At 44.6% G+C, this 27,980-nt stretch overlaps 1 protein-coding gene across 1 annotated transcript in view; it reads right to left on the bottom strand.

The window, feature by feature from the left end:
- The window catches only part of PITPNC1 (phosphatidylinositol transfer protein cytoplasmic 1), a 252,604-nt gene that overhangs the window by 60,753 nt on the left and 163,871 nt on the right, over positions 1-27,980 (bottom strand). Inside the window, exon 7 of the mRNA XM_045813945.2 lies at positions 27,149-27,220. Coding sequence (XP_045669901.1) covers positions 27,149-27,220 — 72 coding nt within the window. The remainder of the gene's footprint in view (positions 1-27,148; positions 27,221-27,980) is intronic.

Here is a 27,980-nt window from a genome sequence, read left to right as displayed (position 1 = left end):
GGACACAGGAAGAAGTTGGCAGCCTGCAACTCAGAACCCAACAACGCTGGCCTCTTGGACCTCTTTTTTTTTTTTTTTTTTTAAGGATTTTATTTATTTATTTGACAGAGAGAAACAGCCAGTGAGAGAGGGAACACAAGCAGGGGGAGAGGGAGAGGAAGAAGCAGGCTCCCAGCAGAGGAGCCTGATGTGGGGCTCGATCCCAGAACGCCGGGATCACGCCCTGAGCCGAAGGCAGACGCTTAACGACTGAGCCACCCAGGTGCCCCTTGACCTCTTGCCTCCGGACTGTGAAATAAATTTGTTGTTCATAAACCTCCTAGTCTGTGGAATGAAAATCACCCTGGATTTAGGATGGCCCCTAAATCTCATGACCAGTGAATGTCGTCCTGAGAGGAAGACACAGAGAGACACATAAGAAGATCAGATAAAGTCAAGCAGAGATTGGAGTGATGCTATCACAAGCCAAGGGATGCCTGGAGCCACAAGAAACTAGAAGATGCAAGGAGAGATTCTTTCCCAGAACCTTTGCAAGGAGCACAGCCCTGGCCAACACTTTGATTTTGGACCTCTGGCCTCCATAACTGTGAGGGATTACATTTCTGCTGTCTTAAGTCACCCAGTTTGTAGTAAATGGTTATGGCCACCCGAGGACACTAATACAACTCTCCACTTTTTTTTGGTGGGGGAGACCCCTTTCCTTTCTCAAACCCAAGATGAAACTCCCTGGAGTCGACAAAGTTGCCTTTCTACAAGGCCACATTGTTCTGAATGAATGAAGGCAACCTGGCCTTCTTTGTTCTGTTATTAAATGTGTGCGGTCAGAAGAAAGAGGTTAGAAGATGAAAAGCAAACTTGAGCACATGAAGTGTGGACTTCAGGCTGGTGATGAAGATTCTCCCCTAGACCCAACTTTCACCTGCGGGTCCACTTTTTGACTAGACCTCCCACTTGGGCTCTGTCCTTGGCCGGTTCAGTCCATTTTTTTAAGCAAGAATCCTGCTGATGTACATTTAGGGAGAAATCTACCACTCTTTGCTACCACCTTGGCTTGCCTTCAGCAAGAATCCTGGCAAGTCAGGGGTGTTTGGGTCAGGTGCAGTCAGTTAAGTGACCAGCTCTTGATTTCGGCTCAGGTCATGATCTCAGGGTCATGGGATGGAGCCCATGTTGGGCTCCACGGTCAGCGGGGAGTCTGCTTGAGATTCTCTCTCTCCCCCTCTACTTTTGCCCCTCCCCTTGCTTGCACTCTCTCTCTCTCTAAAACAAACAAACAAACAAACAAACAAACAAACAAACAAACAGAAAACCTCCTGTCAAGTCAGCCAGAAACCCCTTCCATCTACTGACCCCCACCCTGCACCTTGGCTGGCAATCTCCACTAGTCTTTCTTGTGCTCAGAGTTGAGCCCATCTCTCTCCCTGACGACAAACACCCGTTGTATTAGTCCCCCTGAATAAGGCTGGCCTTACCAACTTTAACGAGCGCTATGAGTAAATTTTTCTTCAACATTGGCCAACGGAGGAGATTTGTCCTTGTCGTTTCTCCACCTACCTCAAAGGTTGCAGACAATTCAACAGGGACAGAAACCCAATGACAACTGTACAGAAGAGACAAGGGCATTGCTCATCAGTGAAGCTCAAAATAAAAAGCTGTTGGTAAATGCACCTGGGAAGTGAGGGCGACAGAGGAAAGGGTGCCTGGGCACGGGGCAGGGTGGAGATCTAAGGTGGAAAAGAGAGTAACAAAGTTGGAATGATTTCACACTGTGACCCCTCTGAAGGAAAGGACACGTCTTTCTATTCTAGGATGTGTCCAGGAAGAGCTCTGGTACACCAGAGGAGGGCTGAGAACCACTTCGAGCTGTGACCTGAAGGCCAACGCAGGGAGCAGTGGTGAACCCTGGTTCATTCGGGTGAGATGAAAAGGTAGGGAAGAAGGTTCATGAGACAGTAATCAAAATGACACAGTGACCAATGAGAAAAAAGATTCTGATTGGAAAAACAATGTTCTAATAAGGTGCTCTGGCTCATGGCAACTAATTAACAAAAGGACAGGAAAGTACATTCAAGCAATACAGAAAGGGTCACAAATGCTCCAACACAATTCATTTGCTAAAAAGGCTTCAGCAGCACAAAAAACGCTTCTAAGTTACGGTTCCCAGGGCAGCTGGAACAAGGCTCTTTTCATAAACTTGGGCTAATTTCGGCACAGAGCGGCCTCAATCCGAATACTTCCTCTAGGCCATGGCCCCCTTTGGACACCCAGGCTGCCATGAGATCAGGCCCACGCAGCCCACGGGCACGTGGGGACACAGGCCCCCGAGGCGCTGGATGGTTTCCCTGCAGGATGATCAATAATGCTTCCTAAAATAAGTCTCAGAAGCGGAGCTTAAAATAGTTGCAATTTCTCCCAGTTCTTCTTATTGCAATTCACAGGGTGGTCTCTGGGAACGAGAGCCCATGGTTTTCTCTGAAGCTGACAAATCGACATTTCACCTGGAAGCCGTCAGGGGCTCGCTGTGGAGCCCGGGCCTCTGGGGTTTGCCACATCAAGGTGACTCCGATCTCCACCCCCCGCCCCCGCCCCCCATCCTTCCTTAAACCCTTCTTGAGCCTCAACAATGAATCCTTTGCACAAAGCGGCAGAGTTCCTGACAGAGAAAAATGCCTAGTACCTGCTTCTCCCTGAGAAGCTACTAGCTCAGCCTTGAGGGAAGGGAATCAGTGGTGGAGACAGATGGCTCGCTGAAGCCCGTGTGGCGGGGAAGCCACACCGGGGAGGCAGGAGGCAATGGGGAGAGCTGCGAGAAGGCTGCCAGCAGCTTCACTCCAGAGGCCAGAGAGTTTCTGCCTCTTGTTTGCCACACAAGCGTCCTGAAGTACTTCAGGGCCTTGTGTCTCCTTCCAGCTCATTCCTGGCGTGCCTCTCTGGGCAAAACAATGTCACGGGCACCAGCCCAAAACCACTTCAGAATCATGAGAGATTGCATCTACTGTCAGAAAAAACAAAATAAAGGAACAAATTGTTACATTTGTCTGGTAGGTTGTGTTTTGTTTGGTTTTCCTTTCCGTGGGATTGGTTCTAAATACCTCTCTAGGCAAAGGTGGGGAACTCTGCTGAGATAGATATAGATATAGATATAGATATAGATATAGATATAGATATAGATATATAGATATCTATCCATCCATCCATACGCTCACCATGTTTTCTTCCCAATATGCTAGAATGGTTTCTTCATTAGAATTCAGGGGTCAAAACACCTGGTTCTAATCCTGGCTCCATGGCTTAGGAAGTGATGTGCCAAACTCGAGGCTTCCATTCCACCCTCTGGAAATGAGCGCTGTGTTCTGCCCCCTCACTGAGCCATCAGGACCAGGTGAGAGAGTGGATATGAAGGTGCTTCTCAAGCTCCAAAATGCTGCACAAATGTATGGAATTAGTACACCTGTGTCCACCTATCAGCTCACACTCCCTGATCTGTCCTCTTTTCTCTCGTCACTGCTCCAGGCATGCCTCACTCCCTGAGGAAGAGCATCCGCTTTTCTAATTCACCATTTCAACCTTCCACGCCCTGGCTCTTCCTCCTCATTGTGTCATGAAGGTTCTTCCCCATCTTACCTACCTGACTCACACCAACTCATCTTTCAAGGTCATGGCCCCTGCCAAGTCTTTCTTTTACTAAAGCAATGATCCGTATAGTGAATAATGAATTCATTTTGGCGGCGGGGGAGGGGAGGGATGACATTTGGTTATGGTTCAATTGTTGGGCTCCCAAAGAACCCAGTGCATAGGTCCCTGATAGAATTCCCAGGGGAACACGACCTGGAAATCAGTACTTTGTCTCAGCTACTGCTACTTTCGTTAAATTAGAGGGTCATAAATCATTAACACTCAAGGCAACGTTGAACAATGATCTTTTAGCTCCAGGCCTTTGAAGTCTCTTCAACTGAAGTCGAATCTAACAAGTGGCAACAGGCACACTGTCATTTTTGTTTTAAAAGCTACTTATCTATCAAACTGGAGAACCCACAGTAAATGTCCCAGTTGTACTCGTTTGGAGAGCTGTCTGGCCATGGGAGAGGAAATCAACTTGACAGGTGACAGCAGAAGTTCTTCAATTCACTGAACTCTGCAAATCTGGACCAGCAGCATCTCAATGGCTCTAGTAAGAAGATGGTCCCACAACCGGAGCACCGGTGGCCCCAGGGTCGTGGGGCCTATGCCACACAACTGATATTTCTCATTCACCTGTACATCCCTCTGTCTTTTAATGTCTCTTCCATAATCCAATCTAATATTTTGCTGCTATTGAGCTTAACCGTTGGACTAGAGTCCAGCTCTTGAGTTTTAACACGAGCATTTGTTAGCTGTTAGTTCATTCAGTTTGCTGTCTGCCAGCACAGGACATCTTGTTAGTCAATGAGTAGTAGCAGATGTCAAAGGTTTAGGGAGAAAGGAAAAACTGAGAAAGAGCCCATCCGTGAAACTTCCTTCTTTTGGAAAATTAGAAAAAAAGAGCTGCACCATTTAATTTTAGGGGCTGAATCCTTTGGATCAAAGAAGAGTTCCCAGAGTCATGCCTCAGTACCAAGGACAGCAAGAGCCTGAGGGGCAACTTAACGAGACTGTGCACCAAACCGGCCCTTCCAGACCATTCTCAATAGCCCTTCCTGCTCTTTCATGTGCACACAAAACTGGGGAATCTTGCTAAAATGCAGGTTCTGGTTCAGTAGGCCTGGGGTAGGACTTGAGATGCTAATAAGCTCCCAGGTGATGCTGACGTTGAAGTCTCTATAAACATCTGAGATTTGGGGGCTGTACAGCGAGGCAGGGAGTACGGAATCAAGAAACTGCAGAGGAAAGTAGTGGCTGGCAGGAATGCCATCCTGGCAATGGAAGCCACTGGGAAATGTTCTGATGTGGGGTCTGCAGGGATCCCCTCAGGCAGCTCTACGGGAGGCAGGTTTAGTGAAAGAGTGTTCTAGAAAAGAGGTAAGGACTTCCACTAGAGTGATAGTCACTGGAATGGAGAAAAAAGAGATGGATGTTAACAGTTAGTAGGTAAAACCATCCAAATGGAGTTTCCAGGCTCAGCAACTTAACTTTGCCCTCTTTTCCCCCAATCCAGTCAGACCTCCTTCGGCTCTGAAGGAGCCTATTACAGACTCACCAGGAGTCTGCACACGTTAGAAGCCAGGTCAGAAGGAGTCCACTGTTGGCCCTGCCTTTGGGTTCTTCCTGGTCTCTTTCAGGGTGACTTTCCAGGGCAGGGGCCCTCATGCCTTCTCCAGCGCCGGAAGAACCTTCAGCCTGAGCCTCGGCTGACACCCACCCCTCACACCTCGGCCTCAGCACCAGCTCTGTGACGAACCCAGCTTGGAAAATGGAAGGAGGCCACAGTCTTCTCAAAAGCCGGGTAACAAAACACACGGAAGCCATACAGGTTGGCGAAAGGAGATTTTGAGAGTCCACGAAGACCCAACATACCTGCAGAATTCCCACCAGAGGTGCACAGTCTGAACCCAAACACGGGAACACAGTCGGGAAAACCCAAGAACTAGGGACACCCACAAAACATGGCCTCTGCTTCTTTTCAAAATGTCAGTCTCACGAAAGACAAAGAAAGCTGAGAAAAGTCCTCTGGACTACAGGAGACCAAAGAAAGTAGCAACTCTACGCAACATGTGTGCCTGTGTTGAACCATGAACCATGAAGGTTTTTTTTATTGTTGTTGACTAAAAAAGTCATTATTGGGACAACTGGCAAAATGTAAATATGACTCTATGCCAGAAAACAGCATTGCGTCAATGTTAAATTTCCAGAACTTAATCATTGCATTAGGGTTGCATAAGGGAAAGTCCTTGTCTTTTTTTTTTTTTTTTAAGATTTTATTTCTAAGTAATCTGTACACCTAATGTGGGGCTTGAACTCACAACCCTGAAATCAAGAGTCACCAGCTCCACTGACTGAGCCAGCCCCGTGCCCCAGGGAGAGTCCCTGTTCTTCAGACGCTCACACTTATGTATTTAAGGGTTAGGGGTCATGAGATCTGCAACTTACTCTCAAACAGTTCTGGAAAAAAAATAAAGTGTTAATATTTATGGAGAGAGAAAGAGACAAAGCAGATGTGGAAAAATGTTAACAACTGGTGAATCTAGAATCACTGTATTCTTGCAACTGCTCTGTAGGTTTGGAAAAGTTTTAAATAAAAGGTTGAAAAGAAGGTCACAAGAAATTGTTTGCTGGTCTGGAGAAAGCAGCTAGGATTCCAGAGGCAACTTCTGACCAGGAAAACTAGGCACATCATTGAGTCTGGAGAGTTATTTTTGCAACAGAGGATCTCCTGCCCATCCGGGCTGGACGGGCTCTGGACAGTCAAGGCTGCGTGTCCTGAGATAGCGGGTGGGGAGCCCTCACGTTCTCTTGGAAAATGCTCCCGAGGCACTGCCACGTCCTGGGGCTGACTACCTCTCCCGAAATCTCAGAAGGCTACACCCTAAAGGGAGCTTGTTAGAAAAGTGCCGTCTTGCAAAAGGTCTCACTGGGCCCTGTAACGATGAGCCACCATTCTGGGCGGTGGTACCCCAGCCTTCCAACCACCGCGCATTTCTTCCTCGGAGATCCGCAGGGCAAGAAGGCAGCAACCTGAATTTTTGCCCAAATGGTATTTCCTCCGACTCCACGTGGAAAAATGGGCCTCGCTGATCCTTCTTTTCCTTTGGCACCTGGGCCAACCAAGGACATCAGAGTGGGGCCAGCTGGAAGGCTACCTCCAAGACCATTTGCACTTGTCAGATAGACAGACAGGTTTGTTCCTCTGCGTATCTGGATATCTGAGGAGAACAATCTGAAGGAGGGTGGCTAAACAAGAATTCTCTTGCACTTTCCTTCTTTCCTCCCCCCTTCTTTCTCTCTTCCTTTTTATTATTATTTTTTAATGAAAAGAAAAAAAAAAAAACCTCTCCTGGCCCTGAGCCTAAAACCTCTTACTTGTGATGTTAATCTCTCTTCCCTGGCTCCAAGCCATTGCTGTTGGCTCTGTGCCTGTTTAATATCGTGGCTGCTGATAGCAGGTTGTGTCAGCGTTTCCATTATGAGGCTTGGCTTTAAATCTGTTTCTGAGAGGGACATACAGTCTTCCGGGCAGAGGGCCCTCGTTCCATGCCTGGTCACCCACGTGTGGGCCGCGGGGCCCCAGCCTGCATTTATAGGCTGCTTGGCCTGGAAGGGTGCTCCTGGAGGGCTTTTTGGGAAAAGCCGATTTTCTGTGAGATGCTTCATTCTCGAAACAGCTCTTGGAAGACATTTGAATTTGGGTTTGGGGTAAAAAAAAAATGGGTCTCTGGTCTTAATTTTTTTTTTTTTTTTTTAAAGAGAAATGCCACATTGGGTATTTGAAAAGAGTGTTTTCCCTCAAGGCTTGATACAGAAAATATTTTTGTCTCTTTACTCTCCTGTTTCATTTTTCTCAACCTCATTTTTCCTGACTTATGTAAGACTTGTTTACATACTGAAGACTTTTTCAACCAAACTACTGAATAATTCTTTCATTTATCACCCATGGGCCATTGTTCCCTGAATTCACAGACAGCCGGTTTAGGGCAGAAAATCTTCCACCTCTGACGCTTCCCACTGAGGTGCACTCTGGCCACAGGATCTGTTTCTTGGCAGCTGAGGTGGAATGTGGCAAGATCAAAGGACACAGAATCACAACACTGGGGACCTCGGTTTTGTCTGTTATTAATTATGCGGCGTGAGGCAATTTATTTAAATACCTTTCGAGAGGAGTGCTCTCATCTGTTAACTGAGCATTCCCAGCGCCCACCTTCAGATGTGGGGAATATTAGCTGAGACAATACCTAACACGATGCTCGCTTAACTTTCAGGGCTGGCTATTACCCTCTGGTGAGGGCACTTCACAGGCGCTCCACGAGCACCTACTGAATTCATCTGATTTCTGGATAGCTGCAGGTGGCCTTTGTCTGTCTGGCGCTGATGGAGTTTCCCCACATGATTAAGAGCTGTCTTCCTGCCCATTCCTTATTACCTTTTCTCCACTCCAGCTCCCAGGCGTACCCCACAACAAACACGAGGACTTACTGTATTGCCTGTATGTGCCACTCACATCATTTAGGTCATCTTTACACCCAAAGTGGGGCTCGAACTCACGACCCTGCTCTCAAGAGCCGCGTGCTCTACGGACTGAACCAGCCAGGCGCCCCATCCACAGCGTTCGCATCATTTAGAAGGATGACGGAAATACATGAGCCATTAATGTGATTTCTCCCAACTAAAATCTTCATTAAGAAAAGGTCAGGAGGCTTTCAGGGTGAATATACAAATCTGGGGAAAGTCACGCTAAATCCGGTGAGGGCTCTCCTGCATCAAGGGCAAGGTCATCCCCAGGCTGGGTGGCAGCTGCCAGTTGGCAGGCGGCATGTGTCCAAAGTCTTGCACAGACTATGGAAAATCCATAAACAGTTCAGGACAAAGACTTTTGCAGAGCTGTCCTTCCCTCCACATGGTGAGATATGCTGAGTAGTTTTGGCTGTGGATATTTTGAGATGTCCTTTGGCAGTTGATCTCAGCTGAGGAAGGCGCGCAGGGACTCACAGTTAGGAAAAATAAATGGTTCAGACACTGGGCTCTAGGAATAGAGTTGTCGCTTCAACTTTGCTCCTGTCAAGGAGCCCTTAGGTTTATCATTAGCCCCGTTTTATTTTTAACTTCTTTCCTTTGCCTTTCGGTCTCTGGGGCCAGTTTCTCTTTCTTATCATGGTGTTTCCACCTAGATCCTACTTTTCTCAGAATCCGATCATTTTCATCCCCTTTGGCATGTGCCACCAGCTTGCCATCCTTCTATCTCTGGGTACTTGATTTGAGGCAGACTCAAGATGACCCAGCTGTCCTTCACCTGTACTTGAATATGTATAAGAACTGAAGACACGTTTGGAATGCTATTTTCCTGACTATTCCAGTTGATCAACATGCTTTATAAGGCACTAAACCTCGAGAAGATTCCTACTAATAAAGAGTTTTTGAAAAAACAAGATCATAAAGGATACCATTACAACCACAATTCCTTTCAGGAATATTTGCTGCCCTATAAAACTTGGAAGGAGGAAAAAGCATTTTTTGTGGGTTTTCTTGACATTGCTTCTGTAACATGGGAGGGACTATATCCCTTGCCTATGAAAATTTAAAACCTCAGCTAGACTTTAAAAACTCAGGTAGCAGATCCCACATACGGTCTTATAATTCAATTTTTAGAGCCAAATATAGCATATTAGTTATATGAGAGCTTATGCTCCAAGGCCAAACTGACCTAGAATCAAGTCCCAGGGCTGACGCTTGCTAGCTCAGATCATGTGCGGACGGCTCGCTCTCAGACTCAGTTCTTAGCTGTAGAATGGGGATAATAATAGTTGTGAGCATTTAGTAAGACCATGGCTATAGATAGGCTAGCAGGATGCTGGGCTCGTGCTCAGTACCGACTGCTGCCAACACCCACATGACTGTCACCACTATTACTTCCCCACTCCTGAAGTTACTTCCTAGCGGGGGCCAGCGGTTTACCCTCTACCCTTCTGCCACCCTTTCCCTGACAAGAGGGGCACAGGAGAACCTGCTTGCTCCTCTTGTACTTTGCAAAAGGGCCATTAGATGGGGCCCTGCCATCATTACCCAAGTCAGCGAGTGGCTCAGATTCTGGACTTTGGAACCTGGGCAAAAGGTGTGAGAGAACTATTGAATTCTGCGATTACTGCTCGGATCGAACAAATGAACCCACTGGCTCGGGTTAGGAGGTGGCTCAAGGCCTGCAATGCAGCAAAGCCCACAGCCCCCGTGGTTTGGCACCGTGTGGGAGGAGCTGGATCGCCGGCATGAAGGAGCGGAGGTGGGCTCCCTTGGAACACAGAGCTCAGGAGTGAAGAGACAGCATGTGCGGAATCATTAATCAATCCATTTCTAGAAAAGGACTATAAAGACTCCTTGGGAGTCAATTCCTAGAGGTTAGTGGTCACTGATAGAGTGACTGGCGCTCCTCCTGCCAGGCTCATGCTGTCTAGCCACAACGCCTCACTGCCAATGGGTGTTACTTACAGACCACCGATCTGGAAAACCTTGGCCCCTCAATTCACTGAACAAGGTCCAAGGAACCATGCTCAAGGTTCTGCTGTACTCCAACTCATGCCCACAACTTGGGATTTCAGTGTCCAGGTGGGCAATCCATCCAATTCGAGAGCCTAATTCCCTTTCTGCTCCTCCTCTAATGACCTTCACTTCTGGTCTCCTTCTTACCCACTTCCTTCCAAGCCCTGACCCTGGTCGTGCATCTCCCGGAACTTCTTCCACTTCTGAAATCTGAGAACTCTAGTTGTTTTTTCTCCAGTCTCAACCTCCATTCCCTCACTCTCACTCCCAGACACCTTCACCTTGACCTTTGCCTAGCTCTCCGACCCCTAAGAGCTTCCACTGGACTCAAGGCTCATCAGGACCTTCACTTATTCACTCGATTTTTCCATACCCTGCTGAACCTACCCTGAAAGCAAATCATGAATCAATTCAACCATTTCCTCTGCTCCTGAATGCAGGCTGCAAAGCACAGCTGGGAAAATGACACAATTACTTAGGCTGGTGGCACTAAGTCATTCAAAATTTCTCAAATCACCAGACTGCCAAATCTTTCAAGATATCCTCTTTCTCTTCTGGAGCTGGTTCCCTCATTATTTCCCATTAGGTTATCTTGAGCTCTCTCATCAACCTCCCTAAGCCCTTTTTTTCTATGGCCCTCCTTTTTAGTAGATGACCTTTCCTCTCACATTCCTGGAAAGAAGAGGCCAGCAGGCACGAGGCCACTGACTCTCTGCCCCTCTTTCCTCTCCCTGTACAAGTAACCCTGCCCTCTGGCCTTTCCCTCTCTCTCAGAGGTTCTAGAAGGTCCTTCCCTCTGACTTCTGGGAGCACTCTCTTTCTCTTCGACTTCCAAAATCTCATTCACCTGCTGGCTCCTTCCACTCAGTATTTCACAGGCCATGGTGAATTTACAACATTTTATCAGTTTACGGGCCCACATTTTTGTTTTGTATTCCATGCCTTTCCCTGGGCCCACTTATTAAATATATCCCTTCATTAACTTCTTCATCTACGGTTGCTAACCAGAAGTGTGCCACGGTCAGGGTTCTTGTTGTCCCTTCGTGTGTGATCTGTCTTCCCTCTGAGGTGGCTTTTAATGGCTTTTAAAAAAACCTTTGATACTCTGGAGTTTCATTACAATGTGACTAGGCCTGGACTTACTTTCCACCTATCCAGGGTAAAAACCTGAATGACCTCAGACCCCTGAGCCAGTCTTCCCATCCCATCCTCAAATTCAATTCAGCACCCATGTCTCTCCCTCTTCCTAATTCCCCCTTTTTCCAATTTCTGCTGTCGTTGCTTTCTTTAAGATTTGGCCTGTGTTCTTTCCTACCTGATCTACTGCAAACCTCCTGTTTTCTCAACTAGCCTCTCCCTGCATTACAGTCCTGCCTTTCTTTCCAGTCCCACCCTCCCTCCTGTATTCTTTATAGCGCCTACCACGTTATGCCGCAATGACAGTACTTGCCTCCCCGAACTGACAATTCCTGGTACCAAATAGATGTTCAACACACGTTTCTTGTGCGATGAATTAATCTCCTTTCAGTGCAAAGTGAAAAAACTTCTCAGATTCCCACTGGGAAGTTAAGACAAAGGGACTGGAGGAAGACAACTGCTATTTACTAAACATCTAATAAATGCAGGAAATGGGCTAGAGGTGGCTTTAACAATTATTGGTTCAGAACATTCATTATCATTGAAAAAACCAATCTAAGAGGGTAAGGAAAATCCAGGGGGAAGAATCTTCAAAACATATGAATTTACTACACCTCTAGGGAAGAAGGAAAAACTAGTCTTTCAACCAGAAAACTTCACATTCTTGTCAGTTTAGAATAATAATGGTTGGGAACAACCTAACTTACTAAAGTCAATCAAGGTCTGTTGAAAACAGCTCTAGTTCCTCCAGCTTTCGAGGCTTCTGACTACCCTTGAGACAAGGTAGGACTCTTCAAGGACATTACCCCAACACTGCAGCAGGAGAAACCTGTTCAAGCCCCTGAAGGTTTCCCCGACACAACCACTTCTTAACTCTGTCCAGTGTAAAACCAAATACCTGTTATCTGAGGGGCACTGGCTTGGTACAAGATAAAACAGAGTTTAAAAAGTCCTCTACATTGGACGTCCCTATTTGTACAAGTATGTAATGATAATTTTGACCCACTGCACATTCTGTTCCTCCACACCCCCGAGGTGCAGACTTAACAAAGTGGGCGCCAGACTCAAATCTTCAGGGCAGTGGGAGAACCAACCTAACAAAAAACCACAACTTCCAAAAATCTGTACCCAGAGGAAGTCACTAATGAGTTTTTATCCTGAACTGCATGACAGGATATTTTTCGACAATAGTAAGATTTTTCAAATAGTAAAAGTAAATCTTAGGACGAGGAAGCAATATGCAGTTACACGAACTCTTAACCGAAGCCACTGCTAGTATCACACGACTACTATTTTTTTTTTAAAGCAAAATTGTTTTCTATTTCAAACAGTTACAAAATCCCTTAACAAAGGCGTATCATGTGTGCAACTGGTGGATCTGGTTTAATATCATCTATTTCAAGAGCCCCAGATGGTTCTAAGCAAATTTAGCTGGGTGCTGAAAACAACGCTTCATACATAAATCAAAATTAAGTTACGAGAAAAATCAATCTTTCCAGTGTCCTTCATTCCTGAAGACCTTCCTTAGTATGTTTCATATTTCATTTCGATATTTCACCGTAGTTTTGACATGCCAACCAAGGTGAATTTGAGTTTAATAACAAACTCAAACTCATGACAGATTTCTGATTTCCTCTGAACCTAGGTATGAGTGATAAAACATTTCAGCACCTAATGGTCAATTATCTGGTTTCACCCCGAGTCTCCACTCCGTGACGGCATTTCGTTCATGCTTTTCAACATCTATTTATTACTAATCTAATTGGCAGAGCCAAAGAAAATTGAAATTACCCTTCATCATGGTCTGCATATTCCACAAGTACTTAGTACTGTCTCTTTAAAGGGCTGGGAACGAGATGGAAGATTTTCGGATGCAGCTCCAAGAAGTTTATATTTAATAAGTTTATGTGCCAAATGGCTGTAAAGTCTGATGGGCTATAAACAGGCCTTCGGTAAGTATTAGTGCGGAAATATGATTTAAATATGATTTAACAGCTTAGTATTAGTCAGACAGAATCGCTATTAGTCTCAGAAGATCAAGTACAGAATTTGGTGTGCAACAGCTGACCTTGCTACTTGGTTAAAACACAGTCTGTGTACAAGGAGCGGAACACGTGGAAACGGCGCTCTCAGTACATCAAAGGGGAAAAAATGGCTTTTAAACCACATCCACTGGAATCGTTAACTTCTTTTCCCTTCTTTTTAGCCCCTGTCATCCCCTTGCCCCATTTTTTTTTTTTTAAGTCTAAAATATACTAGGAGAGACTTGGTCCTTGCAGGTATTTATCAGCAAGATGACATCCAGGGATTTGAGAGAAATCCATTTTACAAAGATGATGGCTCTGAACCCGTGAGTGGAGGAGATTCACCTGTTCCTTTTTCAGAGCTCTATCAAGTCATTTGCTGCGCTAGGAAGCCAGGGAGTGCCCTGGGAAAAGTTAACTCACCACCTTCCAGACCTGAACAACTGCATAGCTTACTAATCAATGACTTCTCTTTGGCAGAAGCCAGTTCAGTGTTCACACTTGACAGGCAAACATTATTCAGTGCTTAAATTCACTATTCAGACATCTCGACATCCTGGAAAGGAGGACTCGTGCTGAATTCACACTGACTCTAAGACATTACCAGTCACAGCACCAAAAAAAAAAAAAAAAAAAAGGGAAAGAAAAAAAAGCACAAACGACCACTTATAATTGCACAATGCCATCAACTCCAACACACATTTCATTTTTAGGGTTGTTAAAAAGTAAAAATCAATGACCACCTTAGACTTGATGACATACGGAAATGCCAGTTATAGCTAGCATGTTGAGAACCTACTATGCGGACCAAGCACTACTCTTAGCCCTTTTCATGATTAACACATTGAATCCTCACAAGTACCCAATGAGTAGGAACTATTGTTAAACCCATTTATGGGTCACAAAGAGGTGAAGTAACATGCCTTCACCAGTGAAATGGAAGACCCAGGGAAGACCCTCCGCCATCCTGATGACTCTTCTGGAACAACAGGACAGGTGTCTGTCGCCTCTTGGAGCTGCCAAGGTGTGCCAGTCAAGATCCCCTACAGGTGAGTGAGAGCCAAGGTTAGGACTGGTTCTGAAACCAGAATTCCCAACCTCCAGCCAGGAGGCCACCAGACAGAGGTTCCAGCGCTCCAGCGCTCCAGCCTGTGATCACTCCCTTCTCCCTCTTGGAAAAGTGAACTTAAAATCTCCCAGGGACATATGTCCTTTCAGCTTATGTCTGAGGATGCCCCATTCTAGATGGTGGAAAAAGAGAAGAGACTACAGACATCGAAAACATTAACAAGAACCTTTCCTCTGAAAGAACTCAGCTTACTTCTCTCCCTGCATATCTCTGACACCCTAACTCTGAAGTGGTTTTCATGAAGCGTAGCTGAAGTTAGAGGAGAAAAGAACCACTGTTTATGGAGTATCTGAGATGCATCCTCTCACCAATCCTCCCAATAACCTCCTATAGTGGGTGTCGTGTTCCCCTTTTCACAGCTAGGGAAGAAAAATGAAGCCCCGTTACCGTTGAGTGCTTGAGCCTTGCTTTGGACTCTGCTTAGTTCAAGGTTGGTGAGTTTCCTGAATCTAGTGCGTCATTCTGCTAAACAGGCCTTGCCAGCTGCTAGCTTTGGGCAGATTCGTAAAGTATCCTCATCCAAGATGCTCCAAGACCCAAAGGTTGCTGGCCACCATCAGCTGTAAGCAACCCATTCACTGAGGTACCAACAACTGGGCTCAACAAACATAAACACAAAGCTCTAGGTAAATAAACGGGAAAGCTGTGCCTTATTTCTATGTGAAGCGCACTGTTTTCCCGGAGTAATTACGTCTCTCTCTTTTTTTTTTTTTGAAGAGTTTATTTTTATTTATTTGAGAGACAGGGAGAGAGTGAGAGTGTGCAAGAGTGTGTGGGGAGGGGCAGAAGGAGAGGAAGAAGCAGGCCCCCCGTGGAGCAGGTAGCCTGATGAAGGGCTCGATTTCTGTACCCTGAGGTAGATTTCAGGACCCTGAGATCGTAACCCAAGCCAAAGGCAGACGCTTAACCGACCTGAGCCACCCAGGTGCCCCAGGAATTAGGTTTCTTATGTGGGGGTAAAAAGGTTTCTAAACTCCTTCTGGAGCTTATTAATATGGAGTGAGGTAGGGATCTAACATTTTATTTTTCCATTTGAAATGTCAATTGACTCAAACATTATTTTCTCCGAGGATCACCCAATGTCCTTTCTCCTTATTAATTTGAGATACTTTATCTACTATGTATCAAACTCCATTATCAGCTTAGATCTACTTCTGTCTTTATATCAATACCACACTCTTTTAATATGGTTTTATTATCTGGTGGGATGAATTTCCTCTCCTTGTTTTTTATTTTTAGAGACAGAGCACACTAGTGTGGCAGGAGTCAGGGGGAAGCGTGAGTGGGAGAGAGAGAATCTTGAGCAGGCTCCATGCCCAGTGTGGAGCTGGATACGGGGCTCCATCTCACGACCCTGAGATCACAACCTGAGCAAAAATCAAGAGTCAGATGCTTAACTGACTGAGCCACTGAGGCACCCCTCCTCTCCTTGTTCTTTGTTCAAAATTTGTTCTGGCTACTTTTAGACTTTTATTCTTCATTTTAATTTTACAATCTATTTATGACAATCCTATTGGAATTTTGAATGGAATTACATTTAATCTGGAAATTAATTTAGAAAACGTCTAATTCCTTATTGTATTTAGTTTTCCCATCCAGGAACACAGAGTATTTATCATTTATTCAGGTCTTTGTTATGCTCCTTTTAGTCTAAATTGTTCCTAGGTACCTTAAAGGTGTCTTGGTATTAATCATGCTATTCGACCTCATATGAGCTTTAAATGGATTTGGCGAGACCAATGATTAAATGAGCAATTACTATAGAGCCTGACAAGTGCTGTAGGGAGGGAGGCACAAATATGGTAGTATACAAACATCTAGAGAGGCACATAGCCTGGGCTCTAACCCTTAGCAGAAGGGCACACTTAGAAGGCTAGTCTTTTTTTTTTTTTTTTTTTTAAGATTTATTTATTTATTTATTTATTTGACAGAGAGACAGCCAGCGAGAGAGGGAACACAGCAGGGGGAGTGGGAGAGGAAGAAGCAGGCTCACAGCAGAGGAGCCCGATGTGGGACTCGATCCCGGTACGCCAGGATCACGCCCTGAGCCGAAGGCAGACGCCTTAACGACTGCGCTACCCAGGCGCCCCTAGAAGGCTAGTCTTAGTCATCTCCATCTGCCTCTTCAAAACGTCAGGAGACATCCCATTGCATGAAATTACTCAGAAAGAACCTAGGGTTTCTACAATTCAAAAGGATCTCCAATTCATAAACATCTTTTGGATGAACAGAATCAATGTTGATACTTATAATAGTTATGAGTAGGCTACATTTTTTGCTGTTTCATTAATGAAATCAGGGTATCACTGGAAAATGGGGTGCCTGGGTGGCTCAGTTCATTAAGCGTCTGCCTTTGGCTCAGAAGAGCCCCTGCTCAGTAGGGAGTCTGCTTGTCCCTCTGTCCTTCCCCCTGCTCATGCTCGCACTCTCCCTCTCTCAAATAATAAAATAAAAATTTAAAAAATCTTAGAAAAGGGGCGCATGGGTGGCTCAGTCAGTTAAGCATCTAACTCTTGGTTTCAGCTCAGGTCATGATCTTGTGGTCATGAGATCGAGCCCTGCATCGGGCTCCACACTCAGCACAGAGTCTGGTTCAGATTCTCTCTCTCCCTCCCTTTCCCTTCCCGTCTGCTTTTCCCCCCACTCATGCTTTCTCTCTAAAATAAATGAATAAAATCTTAAAAAAAAAAAAAAAGGATGTCACTGGAAACAGAGGACTAAAAATTTCTGCTTTGTGGCTACAAAAAAAGAAAACAAAAGACTCATTGGGTAACCCTGAGTAAGTTATTTGACATCTCATTGCAACATATGCATAGTTCCTCACTTTTTACAAGGCTTTTTAAAGGAAAAAAAACTCATACATAAATAAAAAAATTTTTTGGCTATGCCATGTGAGTGTAAGATACATTGCCTGATTCTTCATTCTTGAATATGTCAGCACATATCTACCAGGAACAAAGACATTCCATATATACATAATGTAAAGGTCACAGGCAAGAAATTTAATGTTGCCTCAATACTATACCATATTACCTAATACATAGGTCCAGACTTAAGTTTCCCCAAATGTCCCAAGAATATCTTTTCTTGTCCTCTGCACTGGCCCACCCCCCCTTAATTCAGAATCTAGTCATGGTTTTGGGTCTTAAATTTAGTATTTGAATTACTTTAGTTTTTAACCTAGGGCAGTTCCCTAGGTTCATGACACTTCTCTTAAAAAGTCTTGGGTAGTTGTTTTGTAGAATGTCTTTCGATTTGGATTTGTCTGATTGTTTCCTCCTGATTGACTCAGGTTAAACATTTTTGGCTAGGATAATCCACTGGGATTCTGTGTCCTCAGTGGGTCACAATGGAAGGCACATTATGTCAGTGTGTCCTATTACTGGTGATGCAAAATTTGCTTACTTAATGGTATCCGCTAGACTCCTCCACTGTTTGTAATTAATACATAATCTCTGGGGTGATACTTTGAGACAGTGTGAATTCCTTCTCCCCAATACTGTTTTAGCATCCATTGATGACTTCTGCTTGAGCCAATAATTACTGTAACAGCTGTAAAACGGTCTCGTAGACCTTGATAGTTGGAGTTGCTCCCCTAGCCCTGATTTCTGATTTCCCAACCATGATTCAGCCTTGTCCCTTTGATTATGTTGTTTCTGACCAGTTCAGTTAACTGTCTTCCTTAACTAACAGCCATGCCTTTTTGGATTTACCACAATGTCAGTGAACCAAGCCTAGACAGAAAGCAAATACTGCTTTACACTCTATCTATTAATATAGCCTGCATTCTGACTATACCTTTGAGAATCAGAAAGCTAGTCGGATAGAGGCTGCCTTTGCTCACGTGTCTTTGACATCCAGCCTCTCAGATCACAAATTGTACCACAAATAGCAAAGGCACCGTCTTAAGGACTCAAACATGATCTGTTTCCCATTGTCCTCAAAATGATACTATTAGACACCGAGTGAGCAAGGACATTTACTTTCCACTTCATGGACCAAAGTGGATAATAATCCTTCAAAACTGCAAATGGGGGTGTATTGTGCAACCTTCTTTTTAGCATGTACTGATTTATTAAAGAAATCTGCAGATTTTGTAGGTGGCTGGTTATAACAATATAAGGTTAAAAACAGAACCATAGAAGTTGAAGACATCAGAGATCACATCTAAAAATAAAGCAAATGCTTTTTTTCTTCTGTAAGCCTCAATGAGAAGCCATTTGAGGAAAAGATAATCAGCTTCAGAGACCCATATATATGGATTCTACAGTTCTCAATGCCATCCTCCTGTACATATTAATGTTAGCGAACTTTGAATTCTGTAAATAAATTATTTTACCTTACGTCCATCCATGTTGCTCTCTTGGTGTTAAAAATACAAAAGTAATTACTAATAATGAAACAAACTTCACAATGGCTATTGCAATAATAAATCCTCAATAAACAGAGTTTTTAACGATAAAATTCCTTCTTTGTCAGTTGGTAACTACCCGTGGAAGCTATTTGTGGTCAAGAGGAGAACTTTTCCGGCCAATTCCCCAAGGCAATGCAAGTTAGGAGAAGTCAAAGAATTGAAATGTTTACTCAATTCAGCCAAAGAAGGCACCCACCCAAGAGAAGAAACTAGATTTCTCAGTTAACTCAATGAGAATCTAATTCCCTAAAACCAAACCCAATTTAGTGATTGAAAATGAGTCTTTTTATTTCTTTTTTAAAGAGTTTTTAAAGTAATCTCTGCAGTCAGCATGGGAATCGAACTCACAACCACGAGATCAAGAGTTGCCTGCTCCACCAACCAAGCCACCCAACTGCCTGGAAAATGAGTCTTAGAGAAGATAATAATCAGAAGCGGGACTTGAAAGCCATGGGAAGGGAAAGTCCTTATCAGGACCAGGGTGCTCTCCATCCTGGAGCACAAGAACTTTCCTTTTGCTGTCACTTCTCTCCCTAGATAATCTGCCTCATTTCATTCTCTGAATCATGACTTACACTTCTCTCTGAACCCCAGATTCACACATCCAACTCCTTACCTGCTGTTCCCACTTGTAAGTCTCAATGGCACCTCAAACTGATTGTGTTTCAAGTGGAACTCTCGATTCCCTCCACTGTTCCCCAGTATGCCAATCAGGGTCAGTATACAAAGCTGTTTATCCTGAGGTCATATTTATTTTGCCTCCCTCTAGTGCATCAAGTCCAATAGAAAATCAGTCTATTTCCAAAATACATCTATCCTCGCTGTCTTTATCCACTGTCAGCTCTCCGGCCCAAGCCACCATTATCTTTGGTCTGGATGATTGCAATCACTTGCCAACTAGACTCCCTGCTTCCCATCTCGCTCTTACCCCCCTTTCTCCATAGAACAGCCAGAGCAAACATTTAAAAACATAGATGATATAAAGTAACATGGTCTCCTAAACTAGATTCTAGAACAGAAAAAGGACATTAGTGGGAAAATCTGGTGAAATCTGAACCAAGTCCACAGTTTTGAGAAACGTAACAGGGTCATATACCATGTCAACACCAGGGGAAGCCGGGTAAAGGGTATATGTGAACTCTCTGTACTATCTTTGCAACTTTAATGTAAATTTAAGATTATTCCAAATCAAAAAGTTTATTTCAAAACCCCATAAATACCGTGTTTTGCCTTTGTTTAAAATCCTTGCATAACTTCCCACTGTACTAAAATCCAAACTCTTTGCCATGGGCTCATAGATCTTACATCATCTGGCTTCTAATACTTTTTTTTTTTTAATTTGTTTATTTAAGTAATCCCAGTGTAGGGCTCGAACTCATGACCCTGAGATCAAGAGTCACAAGGTCTTCCTACTGAGCCAGCCAGGCGCCCCTGATACTTAAAAGAAGAAGAAGAAAAAAAAAAAAAAACCCACAAAACTCATTTTCTACCAGCAAATGCTCTGGCTACTGGTTTTCTGGAATGTGCCAGGCCGTGTCAGAGGCTGAGGTCTTGGCCTTTATTGTCCCTATATTAGCTTGCTAAGGCGGCATAACAAAATACCACAGATTGAGTGGCTTAAACAACCTAATCCTATTTTCTCACAGTCTCCCTTGGACTTCAGGTGGCCATGTTTATGCTGTGTTCTCACATGGTCGTCTCACATGGTCTTTCCTCTGGGCTCATGTGCCCCCAGTTTTGTGAGTCCAAGTTTCCTCTTCTTTAAGGCCAATCGGTTGGATTAGGGCCCATCCCAATGGCCTTGTTTAACTTAATCACCTCCTCAAAGCCTGATCTCCAAACACAGTGACATTCTAAGGTACTTCAACATAGGGATTCTGGGAGAACACAACTCAGCCCCTAACAATCTCCTTTCCTGGACAACCCTGCAGATGGTTGGCTTCTTCCAGGCTCACGTCTCACCTGGACCTGTCACCTCTTCTGAGACGCATTTCCTGACCGCTTGGCTTCAAGCCGAGCACCCCCTCCACCCTATTTCTTGCCTGCTTTGCATTTACAGCTGGAATTGTTTACTTGCATTATCCGCTTTCTCCCACTGCAGGAGTAGGAGGCCTTGTCTGTCTTATTACTGTATCCTCACTGCTTCTTGTAATACCTGGCCCATTAGTAATCAACATTTGTTGAACAAGACATGGCCTATTGGCAATTCGGACAAAAGCAGAGTCTCGTTAGGAGATCATCAATACAGTTAATTCCCTGGTATGACCATTAACAGAAAAAGCACCTAGTATTTTCATGGCATTTTACAGTGTATGAAGTGTTTCCAGGTGAATGAACCTGACTGAATCCTCCCCGCAGTGATGCAAGCATTATTTACTCTATTTTCTTGATAAAGAAACCATTGCCTAAGGTCACGCAGCTGGGACCTCAATATTCATCTTTATGTGTCACAAAGAATGACTTTGTGTTCTTTGATTACAACTAGAAACTAAACAGACCAACATACCACTTTTCAGGAGCCCCCAAGGAGAGCTCTGTGAAGGACGCAGACTCATACTTCCAGGAACTAAGCTGGACATTCTTTCCATCTGCTCAGAGAAGTTTTGTTGCTGAGGAGTAATGGCCAAACAAGAATAAATACGGTGCCCTAAGGCCCTTTTATTGTGTGTGTGTGGGTGGCGCTGGTGGTTATATAAACACGCTTTTTGTAAACTATTCTGTTTCCAGGGATATGAAGAAGTGAAGAAATTGGGAGAACCTGATTTCCTAAGTCTTCACAGTTGGTTTTAAGTAGCACTTAATATTTCCTTTAAAATCTGTACTTCTCCACCTTGACACTGCTAAGATTCACCTGGGGGAGCTTTACAAATCCCCAATGCCTGGACCCCACCCCCTACCAATGATATCAGAACCCTGGGGGGGAGGGGAGGAACAGTGGCATCAGTGAGTGCTAAAGCTTCCCAGGTGACTTTAATATGTGGCCACCATTGAGAATCACTGGTCTAGATCCTCGAATGGGGCGGGGAGAGGTGGGTTGCATCTCCCCTCCATTAATGGGAGGATGCACTCTCTAAAACTGCAGACACTCCCAACTGGAGAATTCGGCATTCCTAGAGGCATAATGTTCTATCCTTCCTGCGTGGTGGTTGGTTTACACCAGTCTGCACCCAGGACCAATTAAATCAGAATCCCAGAGGAATGGAACTCAGCCAGGAGCTGTCGTTAAAATTTCTCAGGTAAGTCCAATGTGCAGCCAAGGTTGAGAGCCACTGCTTTAAATGGTGCTGACTTTGTTTGGAAGAGGAAATAAAGGCGAGTCTGCTCCCCATTAACCCCCTGGAGCCACAGTAACCCGGCAGCAGCTGTCACACGTGTGCGAAGCACCTTCTCTCCCAGATCTAGATTTATGGCCTCAGACAAACAACAGAACCCTACCTTGGCATGGTGCCGTCTTCCCCAGCACTAATTAAAACCTGAATAATTCTCATTATTATGCGCATAAAATAAATGCGCTTCAATTTAAGACAACTTTCCCACTGTGTCCCAGTTAATGTAATCACAACTTACAGGTTTTCACAATCATAAATATATGAGTTTTATTTTAACAAGATATTTATAGCTAGTCATCTCACTACAATTTTTTTTTTAACTAGATATGGGGTCTTGTAAAAAAATTACTTGTATGGTGATTGATAATGGGATAACAACATGTACTCTATTCAATCACTAATCAATATGATTATCACTAGCGTCTTTCAATTTAATTATTGCTTCTTATCGTCCGTCATCAATTTCATTAAGTTTTTGGCAGGTAGGGGAGGAAACAGGGTGCAGATAACGGTATGAAGGCTGCTAGCTGAATGATAAGACTATACACCCAGAAAATGCAGAGAAATAAACTGAGTTTATTAAATAATTTGGCAAAGCAATGAGACCAGAGAAATACCCACTATTGCACTACATTTTCTAGCAACTCTGCCTCCCACCAACTCCGTACTCCTCCCTGGACAGAAAAAGAGCATGCCAGCACATGCCATCTGCTTGAGGCTCTAGTTAAGAACCCCTGGACAAAGTTATCTTTTAATAATGAAAGTAAGTATTATTACATAAATATATATTTGCCATGTTCTGATTCTGAAGCAGTAACAAGTGTGAATGAAAACCAATGAAGTCTTCCTTTTCAGCCTCCCTGGGACCAGCCTCGAAGCAGCTGGGTGACCCAACAGCTGCTGTTGAATATGGAAATCGCAGGAAGGCAAATTGGCAAAGAAGTCTGATCAAGCCAGGGCTGGTCCGTCTGGTCCTGTGGCCTCCGAAGCAAGACGTGCGATCTATGGAGTGGAGCCAGGCAGAGGCTGGGATGGGAACTTGGACAAATTGGGAGCCATGACAGAGAGAGGTGGCACGGGCCCTACAGGCAGTCTCAGAGTCAGCAAGCTGGGGAGGAGGAGGCAATACGGGGGGCAACAGCTGGCATTTCTTCCAGAGGAAGCAAACTGTGTGGACAAGGACCGCCTATAAGCACCCAGGGGCTCAGCGCTTCTCTTATGGGCCGGACTACATCTCAGCATGGACAGAGGATGTGGAAGGAAGACGCGGATGCCAACCACGGGTCCTGACTTTCATGTCCCTAACCTGGAATTTTAAGGTCCCACCAGAGTAATGAAAAGAACTTAGCATCCGCCACAAAGTGATACGGGATAATAAAATGACAACCATGAACATTTTTCTTGACTAGTTGAATTGAGCAGAGAGAATAAACCAGAAGATCACGCTGGTCCTATCAACTTATAAGGATCAATGGTGAGTCTGCACATCCCCCTCACACCTCTACAAATGGAGCAGGTTTTACCTACTCACGAGGACAGAACAACAGGGAAAAAGAGAAAGCAGGGGAATGTGTTTATAAAGACTAGAAAACATTCGAAAACATTCCCCACGCCATGTTCCCCACGTTAACCAGATCGCACTGGTGTGTCTGGTCTGTATCAGCCTTTTCCTGATGGTCCTCAGCTACATCAAAACATCCAAAGGGTCAAGCCCATTTCAATATCAAGTGTGTGGCAACTGTTCAACGACGTACACTTAAGTATGGAACACAGTGCAGCCATTTAAAAATCATACGGTGGAGGATACTTCATGACGTGTTAAAAACAGCATAAAGTGTGATTCAGTTTTGGGGGAATTGGCTAAAAAATAAATTGATGGTCATCTGCACCATGAACACGAATTGCTATCAGCAATCATCTCTGAATTACAGAAAAACTATTGGTTTTTCTTTTCTTTTTTGGGGGGGACGGGTGCTCTTTTGCATTTCCCAAGTTTTAGTAACCGTGTATGAATTTTCCAATCAGAAGTCATTGTTTTATAAGGGTTCAAGTTTAAGGATGATGTAACATTATTTTAGACACTGAGGTTTTGATGTAGTTGGCCACCAAAGCACCTCTTATTTCAGCCTGTTGCTAAACTTTTCCTTTGAGGTTACCAACCACGAAGGGACACCAACCATTGGGGAATCCTGGACTGGCTGGCAAGAATACCCCAGCCAGTTGCATTCTTCTCTCCTCTGGAAAGTTCCAGGAATTTTGGAGAAGGCATTCAGCTGGGACAGCTGGTGACATCTATCAACTGGGTCAAATTCTGAGATCTGGTGGGTGCTGTTCTGATCTGAGTCTCTTCAACCAGGGGTTAACAAATTTTTTCAGGTAGTAAATAGTTTAGGATTTATGGGCCATACGAGCTCTGTTGCCAGTATACACCTCTGCTGTTGTAGCAGGAGAACAGCCTTGATAATACACAAATACATGTGGCTGTGTTCCAGTAAAACTTGATCTACAAAAAAGTAGTTTGCCGACCCCTGATAAGCTCCAAGTTTCTTAGTTCAAGAAGGTGAAGTGACAGGTACAAGTCAAATTGGTCCCTACAAATATAGTAATATCCCCTCATCCGCATTTCGCTTTCCAGGGATTCAGTTACGTGTGGTCAACCGTGGTCTGGAGGCAGATGAACCTCCTTCTGACCTATCATCAAAAGATCAATAGCAACCTAACACTATGCCTACCGCATTCGCCATACTTCACCTTATCACGTAGGCGTTTTATCATCTTGCATCATCACAAGAAGGGCGAGTACAGTAAGATATTTTGTGAGCGTGAGAGAGATCATATTCATATCACTTTTACTACAGAATATTGTTACAACTGACGTTGTTGCTGCTAATCTCTTATTTGTGCCTAAGTTATAAGTTAAATATTGTAATAGGTATGGATATAGAAGAAGAAACAGGTGTATGTGTGGTTTGGTATCATCTGTGGTTTCAGGCATCCACTGGGATCCTGGAATGTATCCCCCACAGGAAAGGGGTACTACCGTGGAGGGGTCATGACTGAATGCCGCTTTTTAAGCTCTTTCCAACTCTGAGGGTCTAGCAGTGGTGACTCTATACTGAAGGGAGGAAAGCCCATTATGGTGCTTATGGTTTTATTTCTTATGTTGGTTTTTCTTCCATCTAAACTATGAGTACCTGAAGTTTGAGAAATGAGTCTGCATTTTTAATACCATGCATGTAACTCATACATACTCATCCTCAAAAGAGAAGGTGAGTGATATGTCCTTGCTGAATACTGCGTGAAGGAATGAGTGTCCTCCCACACCAAGCTGGTGTGAAACATAGTTCTTGAGTGACGCCCCTTGGGAACCACTCTAGTTCTGTGCAGGCAGACTCCACTTTGAAAAGGACAACCTGTGCTCCCCCACAAATACACCTGTACCTTCCAGAAGAATTTGTTCCCGGACATAGGCAGGAACTTTCTTTCTTTTTTAAGATTTTATTTATTTACTTGTCAGAGAGAGAGTACAAGCAGGGGGAGTGGCAGGCAGAGGGAGAAGCAGGCTCCCCAACGAGCAAGGAGCCTGATGCGGGGCTCGATCCCAGGACCCTGGGATCATGACCTGAGCCAAAGGCAGACACTTAATTGTCTGAGCCACCCAGGCATTCCAGGCCAAGAACTTTCTAGTAGAGATTTCTACAAGATATTGACACAAAGAACCATAGTGTAGGCCTGGCCAAAGCTGGGTTCTTTCTAAAGGGTTTCTAAGTTCTTCTCAGGGACTGTTTTCACCTGAAAAAAGGATTTCAAGCTGATGATGTCTGTGAGTACTGAGATCTTGCCTCAGGGCACTTAGGTGCCTCCACAAACTCCCGCATCCTGGTCTGCATTCCCTTGACTCCGTGAAGGCACCAAAGGGGTTCCCTTGTCAGGAAATGCTCTCTTGACCCTTTTGACACAGTCTCAATCTTCATCATTCTCCACAAATGCAAAACGTATAAATGAAGTAGAAATTAATAGGGGAAGCTCTATAGCTTCTAGATCCGGGCTCTTCCCTGACTGGGTCCCAGTGGAACCCAGAGACCAATCTCAGGTGAGGCTCTTGATAGATTAAAACACCCACTCCCAAAACGAAGGCAACTCAAAGTGACACTGTCCCAACAAAGAGGCGGGGTGAAAGCCAGGTCAAAAGATGGGTTCTCAGGAATACTAATAAAGTACAGGGCTGAAATCTAGAAAGAGTCGGATTGTCCTGTAAGGTATTTTACAGGAGGGGTACACTGATTTTAATGTGGGATATGTACGTGTTAATGTGTATATGTGAACATAACCATATCCAGAAAATCTGCATAGTATGCACACCTATATTTGGTAGTGTTCATTTTTTTTCTTTTTTTTTAGATTTTATTTATTTGAGAAAGACAGAGAGAGCACAAGCAGGGGGAAGGGCAGAGGGAGAAGCAGACTCCCCGCTGAGCAGGGAGCCCAACATGGAGCTCCATCCCAGGACCCTGGGATCACGACTTGAGCCAAAGGCAGACAATCAACTGACTGAGCCACCCAGGTGCCCCCGTATTCATTTTTCTAAGTAAATGTTAACAATCACTGAGAAGACGTATGCTCAATCCAGTGATTGGAAAGCAAATCCTGGAGTTCAAATTCCCCACCATCCCCCTCAAACGCCAATGACAATCATTCTAGGTCACCGAGATTTCTGCACAGAGGCCGGTGGACAGGACATAAAGATGGGAAGAAAGGCTGGACAACAAAGAAATTCCAGGGAGAAATCCCACAGACATGGCCTCAAAAAGCTTATGCCAGAGCTTCTCTGAGGTCCCAAGCACAGATCCTGCTGGCCCTTGGCACCCATGGGGCCAGGAAACTGTCGAGACTCTCAGAGCCCAGGGGGTGAGGGCACAGTACAGAACGGGCGGGGGGGGGGGGTGCTACTCACGCGGTCGTTGCTTCCTTTGTTGTCCTCATACTTGGTTTCTATATGAATGGAGAATTTCGGCAGAAAGGAACACTATGGGAAAAAAGTAAAGTTCATTAGCATACCATTTTTCCTGTCTTCACATCTGCCATATAGCCTCTGGATGCTCTCCTATCACGTTGGGAGCGCTATTTCCGATCAGTAATGTTAAGATATTAGGTCAATATCCAAATTCAGAGAAAGCCAACTTTGGCAACATGAGCACGCTTGCACCCAGAAGTCAGGCCAGAGTGAATGACCAAGCAATGGAAGGCATGTTGTCCATTTCCGAAAGGAGTATGTTCTGAGAGTCCTACCACAGGCTTTAGAAAAGCAAACCCCTGGGGCGCCTGGGTGGCACAGCGGTTGGGCGTCTGCCTTCAGCTCAGGGCGTGATCCCAGCGTTATGGGATCGAGCCCCACATCAGGCTCCTCTGCTATGAGCCTGCTTCTTCCTCTCCCACTCCCCCTGCTTGTGTTCCCTCTCTCGCTGGCTGTCTCTATCTCTGTCAAATAAATAAATAAAATCTTTAAAAAAAAAAAAAAAAGAAAGAAAGAAAGAAAAGCAAACCCCTGAAATAGGCAGTTCCAATTCTGGGGTGCTTACCTTTGCAGGAGAAGCTACCGCTGCTGGATACCTGGGGACTCGGCCTTAACCTTTATAAAAATATTCATAGCAAGCTAGGGAGGTGGTATATAGTAGGAGAACTTTAAGATAACAAATTATCGACGTCAGACACACCTGGCTTTTAGTTTTGACTTTATCACTTGACAGTTCTGTGACTTTGATCAAGTCATTTAACTTTTCTGAACC

This window comes from Ursus americanus, chromosome 23 (genome assembly GCF_024610735.1).
Source record: "Ursus americanus isolate L20-20 chromosome 23, mUrsAme1.1.p, whole genome shotgun sequence".
In the NCBI taxonomy this organism is placed as follows: domain Eukaryota; kingdom Metazoa; phylum Chordata; class Mammalia; order Carnivora; family Ursidae; genus Ursus; species Ursus americanus.
Note: the sequence above shows the minus strand (reverse complement) of the source record. Positions and strands in the feature narration are given on the sequence as shown.